The sequence below is a fragment of the Bactrocera neohumeralis genome, chromosome 5, assembly GCF_024586455.1.
Source record: "Bactrocera neohumeralis isolate Rockhampton chromosome 5, APGP_CSIRO_Bneo_wtdbg2-racon-allhic-juicebox.fasta_v2, whole genome shotgun sequence".
Taxonomy (NCBI): domain Eukaryota; kingdom Metazoa; phylum Arthropoda; class Insecta; order Diptera; family Tephritidae; genus Bactrocera; species Bactrocera neohumeralis.
In genome coordinates this window covers 7,997,300-8,015,089 of record NC_065922.1, presented here as the reverse complement: position 1 = coordinate 8,015,089, position 17,790 = coordinate 7,997,300, and the positions used below count along the sequence as shown (strand labels likewise).

The window sequence follows — 17,790 nt, the reverse complement described above, 5'->3', positions numbered from 1 at the left end:
TAAATATTAAAACATGAAGTAATTTAAAAATTTAAGTATTAGTAATAACTTTAATCTCTAGAAAAAGTGGGTACAAATATATGTTTCTAATCTGTAAGTTTTTAATAGGAAAGTTTAATCAAAAGTATATCTATATTTGGGTAATTCCAAAAGTTCTGAGATTCCAAACAAGTCGTGGTCACTGACCAATGCATTGAAAGCATAATCCCAAAAACTAACGCATACGCATCGTGTAACTCGCAAGTCCTTTGTTGTAGGAAAGGGATAACATGCACACAAGAGTTTTGGTTAGAATTGACAATTCGGCCTAAAGAAACTCATAGAAACTTTAACAGAAATTTCTGATAGCGTTATTGGTTAATTGACCTGCCATTTAACCGACAGCATTCAGGGTATTAAAGTATGAGATAATGTAAACAATAAAATTGTTGCTGATTAATTTTTTCGGTAAGTGAAAGTTTAAATTCTATAAGAATATCTATGTATCTATGTACATATATGAAGGTAATGCTAAAAGTGGTAAAGTAATTTAAAAAAGAAAAAGAGATTCTTCTGTTCATGCCACAAAAAGGTTTAAGAAAACATTAGTTTAAAATGTAATAAAAAAAATTGTATTTTAATTTTTGACAGTTATTCACGATGGTGTAACTGGTCAAAAATGAGTACAACGAAACTTGGTAGTATGGAAGTTAGCGATTATACCACTCTAATAAGGTACTATCTTGTATGCATTCTCTGAAGATGATAGCGTCATAAGTATATTAATTCTATATAAAGCTTTTATATATACTTTATAGGATTTCCGTTTCCTTTTGGGTGTTACAAACTTCATGGTAAATTTGTTGTTGTATTGGGTACCTAATTCCCGTTAGGATGGTAAGGATTAGATAAGTTGTCGTCGACGTCATCCAAAGGTAGGCTCAAGAAACGTGCTGTTTTGACGGGGTCAGAACAAAGGGAAAAGGATATCAGATGAGTAGGGTTATTGGGGCATGCAAAGACATTGGGACAGTGTCATGTGGAGACTCATTGCACGCTGGATATATAATAGATACATATGTTGGGGTCTAATCTGGATAAGTCGGAGTTTAACCTGCTACAGTATTCAGAACGAAGCTGAGCAAAGGCCACTCAATGGGTGGTGGTTTGACTCCACGCCATTCGCTGAGAGAGAGTCGATGAAGATGTTGATGGCTCCACTGTGAATGGCGGCCAGTGCTTGTCGGAAGTTAGTTGTGACCGAAATCTGGTCAAGTCCAGTTTGTGAATATGGTCGCTTTGGATTTAGTGGGGGAGATTGTTAAGTTCCGTACAGTGAGAAAGCAAGAAAGGTCGGAGAGATAGCCGTTTACCTTTGAGCACATGCCATCGATTCCTTTGCCCGTCGTCAATATCGTGCAATCATCAGCGTACGAGGTGATAGAAATTCCCTCTGGTGGTTGCGGGAGTTTCGTGATGTAGAAGTTGAACAATAACGTGGAGAGGACACCACTCTGCGGAACCCCTGGTTTAATTCTTCTCAGTTTTGAGTTTTTACCTCGAAATGGAAGGGATGATTGATGACCGCACAGATAGTTCATAGTCCACCTCTTCAGTCCTGGAGGAGGCGTCCAACGAGAATCGTTCTCTCGCAGGGTAGTTCCTGGTTCGGCCACGAACTATCTGGGGGTTTACGACGCTAAAGGCGGAGGTGGTATTTTTCGGAAGCCATGCTGCTGGTTTGGTAAGCTCAGGTGGTTTGTGAAACTCGGGAGGAGCAAGTACACTTCAATTCTGGCAAACTTAACCATTCTTAACCATGTCCTGTACAGGGTATAAAAACACTTTCTCATAATAAAACGATTTTTTGTTTGTTTTTAATTATAGTTTTTTTTATTTATTTATGTTTATTTTTACTGTTATAATGTATCAACCAGTGTAATTTGCTTAAACTATATAGTACAATTAAAATTTCAATTTCAACGAATTGAAACAATTGTAAACGCCTACATGCATACACACTCAGGCGGGTATGCAGCATGCACAATTAATAAATTTTAGATGCATTTAAAATACATTAGTTCATATGATTTTGATATACACACACATTGAAAGTAATAACGGAGTTGTATAATTGTACACTTATTACTTAATGCGAAACAAAGTTAAATAACATGAAAAGATTTGTATGTAATAATAAACAAAAAATTAAATAATTAGCATGGTACATCCATATTTTGGTACGTATACCCTAGGTTCTTAAGTATAAATTGAATTTTTAATTCCATTTTTCTTTAAACTTAATTGTTATTAACAATTCAATATAGTTTAATGCAAAGGCAGACATACATACAGGGTTGTATAGTAAATGTATGTATGCATATACATAATTACAAATCTATGGATTTGAGAAAAATGGATTAAGAAGAGAAGAAAAAATATTTTTTTACAAATTATATACAATCCATTTTTAAGTTTATGATAGTTTTACAGTGTTGCCCATAGCTTGTATGTTTGTGGTGAGATTATTGCTAGGTATTTTTTATATCTGCTATAAATATTTAAAATGTCGGCTTAGCATGTCTGCGCTCAAAATCAAATAATAGTGAAAGTAATATACATATTATTCGATAGTAAACAAAAATATGCTTCGAGTTTATCAAAAAGAAAAGAAAATAATAATAATAAAAATATAAAAAAAAGAATAATAGTAATAAAAAGTGAAAAAAAAATTGTTTTAATAAATGTTTTGTAAAAAATTATGCATATTTAGCATTTATATATTATTTTAGTGGGCGCAATATAGCAGACCAGCGAGAGCTATAGGTATGTTCTCGCATTTAGTTAGAGCTACTGAAAGTTATGTGTTTGGGATTTGACAAAATTTTTTTTTTTTATTTTACATTTACATATTAACTGGATAGTATAGCTAGATAGCTAGAGTCTTGATAACTAAAAAATTTATAAATTATATTTTATTTCATTTAGTACAATAAAATAGTTGATATGCCTTTGGATAAAAGTCCGCGGCACAAAGCACCAATTTACTTCGCTTGCAATAAATGTGATTATGTTTTGGATTTACGTGTTTACACACATATACATATGTATGTATGTATTTACATAGACAGAAGTACAAAAGCATATTTGTTAAGTTATATATAATTAATTTTATATTATATATAATGTATGTGTGTAGTATATACTAACAGTTATTTTATTCGTGTTTTTAAACATACGCTTCGGAAAAAGGACGATCTTCGGTGCTCGAAATTTTAGTTGCAATAATTTTCACTAAAATTGTAGGAATTTGTTTCCATCAAAATATTTTTTTTCAACGCAAAAAGTGTAAGTATGTATTTGTTTATAAAAATATTTTTTTTCCAACTGAAAAAACTTTTAACAAAAGTGTTTATGATTTTTTTAGTTGTTAAAGGCCTTTAAATGAAAATTATGTTTGAAAAAAATCGAATCCTTCCTATAAATGCATATACACATATTGCAACTAAGACTATTTAAACGCGTATTAAACAAAAAAAAATAAATTATTACGAGTACTTCATCAAATACACAAATACCTCTCGTATATGCCGCTATTATGACGTATTTACTCAATATCGAGTTTTTTTATATTTAATTCACTAAGCATATTCACAATAAATCATTAATTGTTACTTTGTGGCGCGTGCATTCATGCAAAGTCCTTACGACAAAGCAAAAATTATAAACTTTTTCAGCAACTTCACTTAATAAGCATACCTACAAACATACCTGCAGTTACTTTTATGCATATACATATATATGTATACATATTTCATTGATTCGCAATTGCGCATGTGTCTGTGTGAATTTACAAAAATATTTACCATTACTTATTATTCATTTAATAATTGCTTTTTGCTTCCTCTATATTTGGTTGTAAAAACTTCTAGAAAACTATTTTTTATTTTATTTAAAATCTATTCATTTATATAAGTATGTATGTATGCCCACTACTGGCTTTAAAATTGCACTCACTGTGCTGTCATTATATAAATTGGATTAAGAGTCTTAAACTTTATGTGACTACAATTTAAAAAAGCTTTGTAAATTTTGAGGTTACCATGATCCGGATTGTTTTCTTTACGTTACGTTACATATTTTGGATTTTCTTATGTTATTTGCATTTTTTGTTACTACGTATAAGGAATTGGTGTTTAATATGATTTAGAATTTAAATGGATGAGCGATGTTGTATGCAGTTATTATTATTATATATTTTAATTTTTAATATTTTATTTTAGTAATCTCATTTGCGGTCAGAAAAAGTGCTTATTTGTGATATATTTTTGTTTTATGCCACTGTATACTTATATGTATATGTATACATGGTATATACATATGTATGCGTTTACGAGTATTTTTTAGTTTTTTTCGGTATAAAATAGCCGACTTCATGTTCTATGCACTCACTTTAAGCGAATTCACAACAAACACCATATTTATTATTCGAATAAGGAAGACAAAGTACATAAATAATAAAAAACTAAAAGAAAAATAAATATTATAAAAAGTAATAATAAAAAAAACTGAAATTAAACAATAAAATAAATAAATAAAAAATATATACATACATATGTACATATATGCATGTTCATACATATTTAAGTCTCTATTATAATCTTCTATTATTGTAAAAAGTAAATTAAAATATAAATTAAATATAAATTAATTTGCCAGCCTCTATTTTTTGCTCCTTGAATTTGTTGTGAAATCCGCATAGAACATTTTTACAATAATTCTCATTTTTATTACAAATTATTGCCGTTAATTGTCAGTTTCAAGCTGTCAGTGCTAAGCTCCTGGAAAACTATTAATTACGCTGTGGCAGATCCCGTTGGTTTATGCTAATTGTGACTGGTTTAGTTAAAGAAAATACTGTATTCAACATGTGTTTGTAAATTATTTTTGGTATACATACATATATGTTTATATTTTAGGCATTTGTGACAGTTATATATTTTTATATAATATACTAGTACAATATATGGTATGTACAATTAGTGCGAACGCTTCAACAAAAGAAAGTATTTTCATTAATTTTTATAAAATTTTGAAATTAACTTTTTTTGATATTAATAGTGTTTTGCTTGTCATAATTGCACATCACTGACGTGAGAAAAGCTTTTTCTTCAAAAATCTCCGCGATAAGTACACGCCGTGGCGTACGCATTGCTAATAAAACATAACATAGAAGTACGGCTAAGCGTTTTATTCACGCAAACAAAAGCGGAATTCATATAAAAAAATTACATTTACCTTTACTGTCCGTTGTTAGAAGAGCTTTGAATAAAAAAAAAAAAAAACAAAAATAAAAACCGAAATTGTGCAGTAATAAAATTAATGTCATATAAAAATTAGTTTCGTATAAAAATTATAATTAAACTTTTTTCGGTTGCCATAACCAGAAAAAAAATATTACTTTCCATTTTAAAATTTCACACTACAGCTTAGAAAATTATAAAACTACCTACAGACATACATAATTAACGTTAACGGGTAAAATGCTTGGCTGCATTGGGTACTTCCTCGACCAGCACTACTCCAAACACTTCTTACACTTGTCTTTTTCGTTGCTGCAACATTATTGCCCTCTGCTGTATGCGCAGCCTGGCGGGCATTTGCATCGTGTGTTAGTACAGCTCGGTGTGTTGTCGTGTCGGTGCTGGAATTTTGGATAAACCGCGATCGCGTCGCGGCGAAACAATGACCGAAGCCACCTCGCGCGATTGTGTGCTCTCTGTGGAGGAGGCGGCCGAGCTGCGTTTCGAGAGACTTTTTGTGGGTGGCGAACAACTGTTGGAACGCTCCAGATTGCCATTGCTGTGCACCCAGGCTGATGTGAAGTCCTCGTAGACGGGCTTCTTATTGTTGCTGTTGCCGCCAGCTGGTGTTCTGGCATTTGTGACGCTGCCATTGGGCGCATTGCTGTTGCTGGAATAGCGTGAGAGTAATACTTTCATTTTTTCTAAATTTGTGCATCATTTTTGGCGCTGCTGGCCGCTTCGAGTAGTTGTTGCGCCAATGGTGACGTATTGTAGTTCTTTACCGGCGAGGTGGTAAGTGAGGCCGTGCAACCGCGTACGCGACGTCCATTGCTGTCGTAAAGTATCTGAGAGGAGCGTGTGCGTGTGTTACGTTCGAAGGCATTGCCGCTGCTGGGTGTTGCGGCACCATTGTGCGCAGTGAAGGTGTCGGCATTGAGTGTCGGGCGCTTTTTGCCGGCTGCGGCGCGTCCACTCCAAGTGTTTGTGACCTCACGCACAGGCGGTGTTGTTGATTTACGCGTCGCGGCTGCGGCGGATACATTGTCACTATTCCTATTGATTTCGGTGGCCGGACGACGTACGGAACGGTAAACGGGCTGTTTGCGGTTGAATACCGGCAGGCCGGTACGCGTCGAAATGTCCTGCATGCTGGCGCTGCTGCAATTGCTGTTGTCGAGACTACGTCGGCGCGGCGCTACTGGCGAGCGTGGTATTTTACTACTTTTACCCACATTATTATCTTTTGGTTCCTTACTCGTTGCGACACTGTTATCGGTAACATCATCGCCGCCGAAAATCTTGTTGGAAAATCCAGTTTTGCGCAAACCCGTGGCATTTGCCACATCAACAGTGATTTCATCGTCGGTTATAAAGATTCCTGATCGTTCGAAATTATCTGCCAAATTCATTTGCGTACAATTTTGTGCCGGTGTGGTGAGTACAGCTGGCAGTGACTGCGGTCCAGCATCAATATTCAGCTCTATAGGTGTGCTGTTAAAATCGGAGCCAAGTATATCGACTGCCTTGTTAGATATGGTCAAATCATCGACTGGTGATAGTTGTGAATCACTGGAGGTCTGATCAAGACGCGCTGAAATGTAATTAATAACGAATATTAGACTCAAGTTAAGTTCATGTAATATGTGTGGGGTTCATCTTACCATTACTTTCAGCGTCCTCCACCGAAGCCTGACTGTGCAGTGACTCACGCTTTTGGGCATTTGATTGTATCACACCCAGACTACGGTAGCCCTCATCGCTGATTTCACTGCCATTGTCACTGATATTTTCGAATTTATTGTTTGTGCCATTTGTGCTGGCATCCGTGTTGCCGGTTCCCACTTGCGTAACGGCATTCTCAGTTTGTCCAGCCGTATAGTTGAGTCCATCAAATTGTATATGATTGCCCACGGTTTCACTGCAAATTGGCAAGGATTTGGGACCACTACCGTTACTTGAATCCAACGAGCTCTGCTTCTTACGCATATCAATAAGTCGGCGCGGGCTGGGCGACATGGAACGACGTGCTAAATTTGGTGAAGGCGACAATGTTGCAGCACCATTTGTGCCATTTGCTGTTAAAAGTTTTTCTCCAACAGCGCCATCTGTTGCATTCGCAGTATTGTGGTGATTAAGAAACTTACGTTGAGGCGTGGGACTGCGACTGGTTTGCTTATTATTATTGCCGAAATTGGGTGACAAATTGTATGAGTTATTGTTGGAAATGGGCGATGATGTTGCGGATCCATTGCCGGCAGCCTGATTGTTGAAGTTGGAAATAATTTTACGCGTAGACGGCGGTGAGCTGGAAAATGTAAAACAAAATATTTAAATAACCTTTATTGAAGAAAGTCTGATGTGTGTTAGTAAATGGTACTTATGTGTAGTTAAATTGATAGTTGATTAGATATAGTCACGGTTTTATACTACTAAGTTAAAAGAATTTTCAATGGCTCATTGCGGTCGCTTTATAATTCCTTCTATCAAAGTGAATAACTGTGAAATTATGCAAGCGGCATGCTTCAATAAATATCAACTCGTTGATTAATTTTCTAACCGAGCAATCTAGAATACTTAATAGTTACAAGGCCTTAAGACGAGTCGACTGATTGTTATATTCTTTTGAAGTTAACCGCTTTGGGAATATAGAAATATAGAAATATAGTGCTTGTATGTACAATAATCTTTGCCATGGTCGTCATAAAAAGGGGAATTCTCTTCCGAGGCTGCTGTTTAGTTTTCATTGGGGGCGTTTTTTACGTGGCGAGTCCCAAGCTCAGCTCACAATCCTTCTCATTTTAGCTCGCCTACAAATGGATGTTTTTGTGCTACCGAGAAGATACTTGCTCTAAGACCGGAAGACGTGAGCTTATTGAGCCATATATAAAAGAATCGTTTCTGGCCACTCTCAAGTGAATGGCAATCAGAGAACTTTCCTCACTTACTTAAACTTCTACACATGACTCTGATCTCCACTTCATTGGAAAGACCAGGTGGAGAAGCACCTGGCTTTGTTTAGAATCTCTAATTGGCGCCACATTGCGAAAAGAATAAACGACTGGTGCGCTGTTGTTAACTCGGCTATCACCGTGTCTACGGCAGTAAAGAAAAAGAAGTACAATGATCTTCGATAACTTCCAAATTGAATTAGTATATTTTTTAGTTAGTATAAATTGTTCTTTTCGGGAGTTCGTATACGGATAACGTAACGGTTTTTATACCAAGAGATGCTGAGGGCAACGATAGGTTACTAAATAAGTATTTGGGTTTTGATCGATTAGAATCGATTTGTTCGGAGATTGTAGGGTTGCCTTGACAATAATCTATGCCAAATTTCGTCAAGATAATTTGTCAAATAAATAAGTTTTGCTTAAGGAAATTTGATTTTCATCGATCAGTTTGTATGACAGTTTTTTGAGAAATGATCGCAATCAAAATTTCAGAACGATATCTCAAGAACTATACAGACAGACGGACATGGCGAAGTCGACTCATTTATAAAAGTATATGTATACTTACGTCTTTTCGTATTTTGCCATATAGATGTCGTTGCAGTGCTACCAATCACATTGTGACATACCATATGGTGAAAAGATGAGGTTCTAAGCTTTATTTAACCATAAAAAATTAAATTAGGTGTTTTCGGGGAGTGAAAATAATGAAGAAATTCGCTATATTTTGAAATTTTTTTATAAAAAAGGGAAGAATGCGACGCAAGCCACCAATGAAATTTGTGAAGTTTACGGAGACGATGCTGTATCAGTTCGTGTAGCACAACAATGGTTCGCTCGCTTCCGTTCCTAGATTTTCGATGTGAAAGATGCAACTCGCTCTGGTCGACCTATCGTTGAGAAAGTCGATGAAATTATGGAAAAGATTGACTAAATAAGGCTGGCTACAAAAAGAAGCTCGATGTTTGGGTACCACATGAATTGTCTGTGAAAAATTTAATGGACCGAATTAACATCTGCGATTCTTTGCTGAAACGAAATGAATTCGAACCATTTCTGAAGCGAATGGTAACAGGAGACGAAAGTGGATCAAATGGCTTAAACCTGGTGAGGTTCAAAAAATGGTGGCAAAGCTAGGATTGACGCCTCGAAAGGTTATGCTGAGTGCTTGGTGAGATTGGAAAGGAATCATTGACTATGAGCTGCTCTAGCCTGGTCGAAAGATTGATTCTACATTTTACTGTCAAGAACTGATGAGATTGAAGCAAGCAATCGAAAAAAACGACCAAAACTGATCACCTGAAAGGGGTTCGTCTTCCATCGGGACAACAGGAAAAAACAGGGAGAGCTTGGCTGGGAAGATTTGATGCATCCACCATATGCCCCTGACGTTGCACAACTCCCTCAATGGAGTAAAGTTGTCTTCAAGAGAAGCCTGTGAAAATTACTGGTTTGGTTTATTAATGTTCATTATAAATATAAAAAAAAAAAATAAGTTGAAGTTTGATTAGAAATGCGAAAAGACTTTTTCGACTACCCAATACTTTACAGAATGTCCGACATTTGCTTCATAACTTTATATACCCTATCCGGGTTATAATTTCTCTTATTATTACTTTTAGTGTTCAAACTACACACAGTTATTGTTGTCAACATTGTTATTGTAATAGAATTGCGAATTGTGACATTTGTTGTTGACAGGAGCGCTACGCGCCTACCTCATCGGAGCAATAATCAATTTGACACATTCCAGCGCAATCGAGCAGTTGTCAATGCAAATTACGATTATTGCATGTAGAATTTATGCCTTTTTAACAATAAAAAATTTAATACACGAACAAACTTACAAACATAAACAATGCGGCTGTCAACACAAGAGCTGAGCTCAGTTCGAAAGTATTGTAAGAAGAGAAGTGCAAGAAACATAAAGGGGAAAGCGACAACTGTCAAATTTATAAAATTTAAAACACACATACATATTTTTATAGAGACATATTTTTATAGAGACAGTTACTTAGTGTAGAATGTGGCAAGTGTATGGCGGAGGAATTGCAATTAGCTAGTGTCGCCAACATAAATCTATTTCTTTTCACAGATACGGCGGCAATACATGAAATATCGTCAAAGCTAAGTAGCGCCGTATTCTATTGGTTTAAACTTTATTACTGACACCTGACATATGAACAGAAAGCAAAACATTCGTGGATGAATTGGTTGGTGTATCGAGACTTTCAATGGCTGAATGGTAGCAAATAAGTTATATGTGTGTAAAATTAATGAGAAAAAAATAAATTACAACTATACTACTATGAAAAATTTTTTAAGTCACAAATTTCATACTTTAATTTATATAAAATTTAAGTCACTGCCTTTTCTGTGCCCGCTAGTGTATGAGAATATGTATGCATAGACAAAGAGAATTCAATCCGCAAGCTTATTGCTTTGAAGAATAAATTCCGTAGTGCATTTGCATTAATTAATAAAAATGGCATTTTAATGTTGGCAAGATATACATACGTATGTATGTATGTATGTGGGTTATATACTCGTATTTCAATTTGCAAATAAGCCACTAATCAATATAAATTACAAGTAATCACAGAAATCAGCGTGTTTATTGCGGCAGTGTTGGCATATGGAAGGGGTGGCCTATTATTACACATCTAAAACTTATATACATAAATATACATATACAAGTACATATATTATGAAAACTAAGTGCACTTTGTGCAATAAACAAATCATATTCCCACATACATACACATACGTTTTTAAGTTCACACATTTTACACATACATACATACATATAAATATAGTCGTCATTGTACTCACCGCTCATAGATGACTTGTGCTTTGTGCAATTCAATGCCTCCGTTAGTTTGGTTGGTGGTGCGTGGCACCAGGCGTGCTGCAACTGATGAACGATGCTGTGCTTTACAACGGCAAGGATCGTGCTTATCCAGATAGTGGGCCAGCGTGTCCCAACCACCGCCGACACGTACCATAACGTGAGAGCGTAGAATCTTTATGAAATAAGAAATAAATAAATGAATAAATAAGTAAATATAATTAACTCGAAATAGGTTAAAGTGATGTAGTTATCCATAGTTTTCAGTCTGGAAATATTTCTGTTATTTTTTTGAGGGCATCCTACTCAGATGGTTACAAATTTCAAATAATTTGTATTATATGTACGTAGAATAGGTAGAAGTTCACGCAAGTGAGAAAAGTTCTCTGAGCGCCATTCACTTTAGCAGCACATGACTTCTGGTCTTAGACCAAGTATCCTCAGGGTAGCCAAAAAACATTCGTTTGAAGATGAGCTAAAGTGAGAAGGCCAACCATACCTCCGCAGGGTTGTGCGCTGGGTTTAGAACCCTCCACGTAAAAAACGCTACCAATGAAAAGGAAACAACAGTCTCGGACGAGAAACCCCCATTTTGATGACGGCCATGGCAAACGCATTAATGATTACGATTTAATGGCATGCACCTGGAATGTCAGGGGGCCTATTCTGTAACTCGATTCGAAAATCAATTTACTCGAATTCGGATTTTTTATATTCTGTAACTCGATTTTCGGATTTTCAAGCCAATTTTCGAATAAAATATTCGTTAGCTTTTGAGTTGTTTTCTGGCACAGGGTGGTACAACTTTCGCATAGTGATAAAGTAGATCCGAATTTCGAATAGAATACATTTTCGAATCGAGTCACATAATAGGCCCCCAGGTACCTTAATTGGGAAGATGCCGCTGCTCAGCTGGTTGATGTCCTCGTCAAAATAAAAGCTGACATCATCGCCGTCCAAGAAGTGCGATGGACGGGACAAGGACTGAGACGAGTAGGTTCTTGTTGCCACAGTGGCCATATAAAGGAGCGCAAGTTCGGTGTGGGATTGATGGTGGGAGAGAGATTTCGCCGCCGAGTTTTGGCATTCATCCCGGTGGATGAACGTCTAGCCACAATTCGCACCAAAGCGAACTTCTTCAACAAATTGCTAATTTGCGCCCACGCCCGCTGTGATTATTGCAGTTACGGTGGTTTGCAGAGGCTTATACACCAAGGATTTGGTTGCAGTTGAGAGGTAGGTTTGGAACAAGCAGTTCACATTTGTTTTATACAGTGTTAGCCTCTTTTAGCTCACGCCTTCAGATAGTTCGGTGGGAATAGAAATTAAATCACTAAGCAAATTTTTATTGGGCACAAGGCGCTTTGCTGACTTATATGTTCGAATTACAAGAGTTCTATGTTTATGGCTTTACAAAGCACTGCATTTAGTGGTCCAAGTACGATCCGTCGATCAGCCATCTGTTCTACTCTTACCTAGCCTCATTGGACCGGACAGGGGACAATAAGAAAGTTCGAAAAATGGCAATCTAAAACTGCTATGGGGGCAAACCTAGCAATCGTTTACTTTAATCTAAAATTGTATTATATTACTATTTATTGCGATAATTTTTACTTACCCGTACAAATATTAACACCTTCGTATCGCCAATTCGATATTTGCCCTCCGACACGCGTACCATTGGGAACTGCGATGGACACGTACACTTCTCGACCAAATCTCTGACCTGTAAGAGAAAGAACGAACAAATAGTAAACTCGTGTAAAATGCCATGAAAGTAAAAGCTGAATTACATGATTTTTATTAATTTGCGTGTTTCGAGACTACAATCGTACGGAAATATGATGCGATCGCACGCTGCTAAATTTCAAAAAAATCAAAATAAAAAATTAAAAATAAAAACACATAAACGAAATCCTCGCTAGGATAAAATGATTTGCCACAACGCATCAAACACGTAACATCATTAATTTTGTGCAAATTACAATTTGCGGCATCTTGAATCCACTATAAGATCCATTCATGCTAGCCGAGTCATTCGTCGTCCATTTGTCTGCTCGCGCATTGCACAGTTATTAACTTAACAAATCTACTAACAAATTGCCATTTTCCACTGAGGTGTTCCAGAGGAAAGAAAGGCAATGAGCAAGCACAAACAACAAAAATACACTTAAGCAAAAAATAGAGAAGCATTTCAAGAAGCGTGCAACATTTTGCGGCATAAAATGCCAAAACAGTTGCCACCGCTGAACTGTGATCATCAACAACAGCAACAGCAGCAAGCACAACCGCAGCGGCGGCCAACATCAACGGCGCACAAATCCTATTAGCGATAATGAACTGATGGCGCATGCGACTACCTGACGGACGGACAATGCCAGCTCTTGCAGCAGTTCATCTTGCCAACCAACACCAACAACATAACAACAACGCTTTATTTACTCGCTCGTTGACTGGAGCTTGCTTGCGTCTGTGCTGATGGTTGCCCAGTAGTGGCGTGGCGCAGCGTTGAACCGTTGAACTGTTGAACTGGCGCTCAACATGGTTAGGAATGCTGCACGTTGCATGTCGGCTGTATGGCTGTATGGCGGTATGGTTGGTGCTGCGCATAATTTCACGCGCCTCTGTTTGTTTAAACAAATAATCGGACAAATGGCTGTTCGTGATGCATTTACTTGAACAATGACAGCGGCGATTACAACAACTGCATGTAGGCATTAATAATACCAGCACCCAGCATCTAAACATCAACGGCCTTTTGACCTTTCCGTCTTCGTTTCGCAAATCCTTTGTGCACGCGCAATAATTACCACTCGGAGTCACACACAATTTGTGGTGAGTGGCACAGCTGATATATCGTATAAATTCCAACATGATGGAGAATTTTAAGTAGAGGTAATGCCTTCAAAATATGTCGGAAAACATGTCAACCATCTTCAGACTAAACAAAAAGAACGGCTAGAGACTCCACGGTTATATTTGTGAGAAGGAATACAAGATATAAGAGATATATATAATATAAGAGATTCGTTGGATACAATTGTTAGAAAGAATATACTTAGGAGTCATAATTTCATTGCAGAAGCCATGACAAAAGAGATTCTCCATTAATATCAACAATGACTTAGCCGATGTTAAGGTTTGAGAACTACAAATTAACAAAGGTAGATAGATATGAAACAAGAAACAATAATCAACTGTTGTATTTTTGACTTTTTGGCATAAATATTTTTTAAAAACATAATCTGTGACGATGAGTCACAGCGCGAAAATCTATTCCTCGATATATTTTTAATTCTAGGTTGGTATGACTGTCAGAGACATCTCTACCAAATGTCATACCAAAGTAATCATTAGAGTTTAGTATACGCTTGAATTCTGAAATTCCTTTGGTGATGATTGTTTGTTGCGAGCAAGCGGTTTTGTTTGGTACAAATTATTTAAAGAGGGTCGAAAACGTATTGACGACGACGAGCCACGTCGTCCAGGAAGGCCATCAACGTCAACTGATGATCAACACGTCAATCAAATAAAAGAATTGATGGTTAAGAATCCACGATTAACAGAGATCTTACTGGCATTGTTGGAATATGGGAAGGATCAGTGAAAACCATTTTAAAAGATCATTTGGGCCTAAGAAAGGTGAAAGCATGATTGGTTCCAAGACATTCAATTGTTTCGAAAAACTGCGTAGCGTTAAAGTCTGTGAAGCAATGCTTTATGTCATAAAACATATTATTACATTGAACCTATGCTTACGACCCGGAAACACACGATCAATCGACTGAATATCGTCGCAAAGGTTAGCCGAAGCCGAAAAAATCACGTCAAAGTAGGTCAAAAATCAAGGTTATGTTGAAAGTTTTCTTCGATTACCGGGGGTGATGCACTCCGAATTTCTTCCGACCGGTCAAAAGTCAACAAAGAATATTATGTAAGTGTTATGCGTCGTTTGTGCGAAGCTATTCGTAAAAAATGGCCTACAAGTCTTGGTTTTTGCACCACGATAATGCATCGTGGCATGCTACATTGATTCTTCGTGAGTTTTTCGCCAAATTTTCAACCAATATCGTACTACAACCACCGTATTCGCTTGAATTAGCTCAGTGTGACTTCTGGCCATTCAGCAAACTCAAGCGATCGCTCCGGGGAAATTGTTTAGAGTCAATTGAAGACATTGCATTGAAGGCTATTCCGAAAATTGACTTTAACAACTGTTTCGAACATTGGAAAAAACGTTGGCGCAAGTGTATTGGGGAGACGACATAGATCTTGAGGAATAAATTAAGAATTTGAAAATTATGAACAAGGTTTCACCATTTCTTGCTCCCAGTACTATTTAATACAGATTTTCCGTTTTCATTCCACTATGCATTAACGGTTTAAAATTGCATGCATCCAAAGTAGTATCAAGCTACGACAATGCCTGGCAGCTAACAAGCGGAATTGAACAATTCAGTCGGTCAGTCAGTTAATCAGTGAGAAAACCCGAAAGGGATGATCAGTCTCATGCTACAATGAATACAGCCTCGCTTATTTTAATAGAGCGAGAGACCATCGCAAAAATAATACAGTGGCTGTCACAATGTTCATCATAAATTGAAGTGAGCTACAGCTAAGACTCGGATTGTTTAGTACTGGAAATCGAATGAGGTCTCCTTGTCTTTCATATTATGACTTATAGATGCGATAAATTTTTTACGGAGCTTAACGCATTTGGAATGAAGAAGAAAGACGACAATCTATTATTCAGACGATCCATGGAACAAATCAAGGCAATAGATTTATGGGTGCATTATATCTAGGGAGAAAAAAGAGTTGATGAGTACCAACCTCGAATATTTGAGCACAGTACCGTTGAAAGCCGATTTTGTTTGGCAATGTTTTATGCCTCCAGAATAAGATTGAGACACTAAAACGAAGAAAAATAATTAGCTATTTTTTCCATAAAAAAACACGTAAAATCACCTTTCTCATTACTCTCAGAACACCGTTTGACATATGCTTACCATATGTACATATTTAACAGAAGAATAGCAAGCAGCTGACGACTGTAGCACACAATTGCTTAGTGTTGATAGTCATGATACATGCAACATCATGGGGCATGCAACAAGCGATCAATGTAAATCTAAATGCTTCCCATAGATCACGATAATCGTCATGGGTTGCAACAGCCTACCTACCGTTAACCAACAAGTCTAACGCACAACAACGACACCAGCGGACAGTAAACAGTGGAAGACAGACAACAGACAGACAGACAGACAGACGCACTGGCGGAGCTCACGTTACGTCTACACCAGAGAGGATAGCGCATACTAGTTGCGGAAATCAATCACTTCGCACAAAATGTGCGAGTCTGGCAATTACTGTTGCCACCGATGCCTTTTGACGATAGTTGCCCACCAGAATTGATGATGCATGTTGCCATTGTTTTGCTTTGCTGCGCTGCTGCTGCCGTAGCAAACCGAACCGTTGGTCTGTGCGTGGTTGTTCTTGTTGTTTGGCCACGTTGCTAAGCATGTTGCACAGTGTGATTCGTTATTGTGTCGGCCTGTTGACTTGCTGATTGGTGTTGTTGATGTTGCGCGCTAAGTGTGAGCTTTGGTTGCTGTTGTTGTTGGCGCTTGGTGGCGCTTCAGCGTTTTCACGCCCGTTTTGGTGTTTTTCGGCATATTAAACGAACGAAAATGGAAAAAGGCAAACGCATCCAGCAACAGCAACAGCAGCAACAATAACAAGAACAACACTAACGCACTGATCATCGCTTGGCTTGTCAAGCTTGCCATGGCGAAGATTTTGTAATGCCGCGATCCTCTGACAGCGATTTAAACGGTTGCTGTCGTCGCTATTGTTGCTGTTTGTTGTTGTTGTTGTCCAATTTGCTGCAATAAGAGTAAAAGTGGTTAAAAGTGGCATGGTATCTATAGGCCTCTTGGCGCTGACCGCCGCTCGACCACTTTGCGGAATGTTTTGACTGCGCGCCTGCGCATATTTCATTGTTGTATTTGGCGGGAGTTTATAGGCACTCACACACACTTCCACACCGAACATGTACCGTACAATGTATGCGCCTTGTTGACTGCGGCGCTTATTTATTGCGTTGACCGACTCTATATGTACGTATGTATGTATGTGTGTAGGTATGCATGGTAATTTGGTTGGAAAATGTTGCTGCGGGCGTGCGGAAATCTGAAAAATCTCTTTGATTGCACGCCGTTCCGGCTTGATCTCACGGTGTGCTGTTTGGCAGCTGAGCGGCTGAGCGGCTGGTGGTGGCATTTTATGCCTAGAAGTGACATTTCATCTACACACGTCTTGTCAAATTAGTAAGTTGATGCATCGCCTCCGCGTACATGTTGACTTCCGGGGAGGATGGCCGCTCGCTCTATTTGAATGAAATCAATTGAAGGCAATAACAACGGTATTTTTCGGAAAATAGAAGTGTAACAGGTTTGATGGGAAAATATTGACGGCGCACTTTGAATGACAACTATATGTTATAGTAGTCCGATCTGAGCAATTTCTTCGAAGATTGTAGAGCTGCCTTAGGCAATGGTCTCAGCACAATTTCTGGAAGATATTTTGCCAGAAAAAAAATAGGTTTCTATACAAATACTTGATTTGGATCGACCAGTTTGTATGGCATCTATATCTTACAGTGATCCAACATTGGTGGTTCCCACAATTGAGCACCCTTTTG

The 17,790-nt window shown here is 37.5% G+C and overlaps 1 protein-coding gene across 1 annotated transcript in view; it reads right to left on the bottom strand.

The window, feature by feature from the left end:
- Positions 1 to 4,237: 4,237 nt before the first annotated feature.
- LOC126758295 (GAS2-like protein pickled eggs) overlaps positions 4,238 to 17,790 on the bottom strand; it is a 171,690-nt gene continuing 158,137 nt past the window's right edge. The window contains 5 exon segments of the mRNA XM_050472516.1: positions 4,238 to 5,992; positions 5,995 to 6,876; positions 6,947 to 7,590; positions 11,069 to 11,259; positions 12,703 to 12,810. Coding sequence (XP_050328473.1) covers positions 5,652 to 5,992; positions 5,995 to 6,876; positions 6,947 to 7,590; positions 11,069 to 11,259; positions 12,703 to 12,810 — 2,166 coding nt within the window. The 3' untranslated portion in view covers positions 4,238 to 5,651.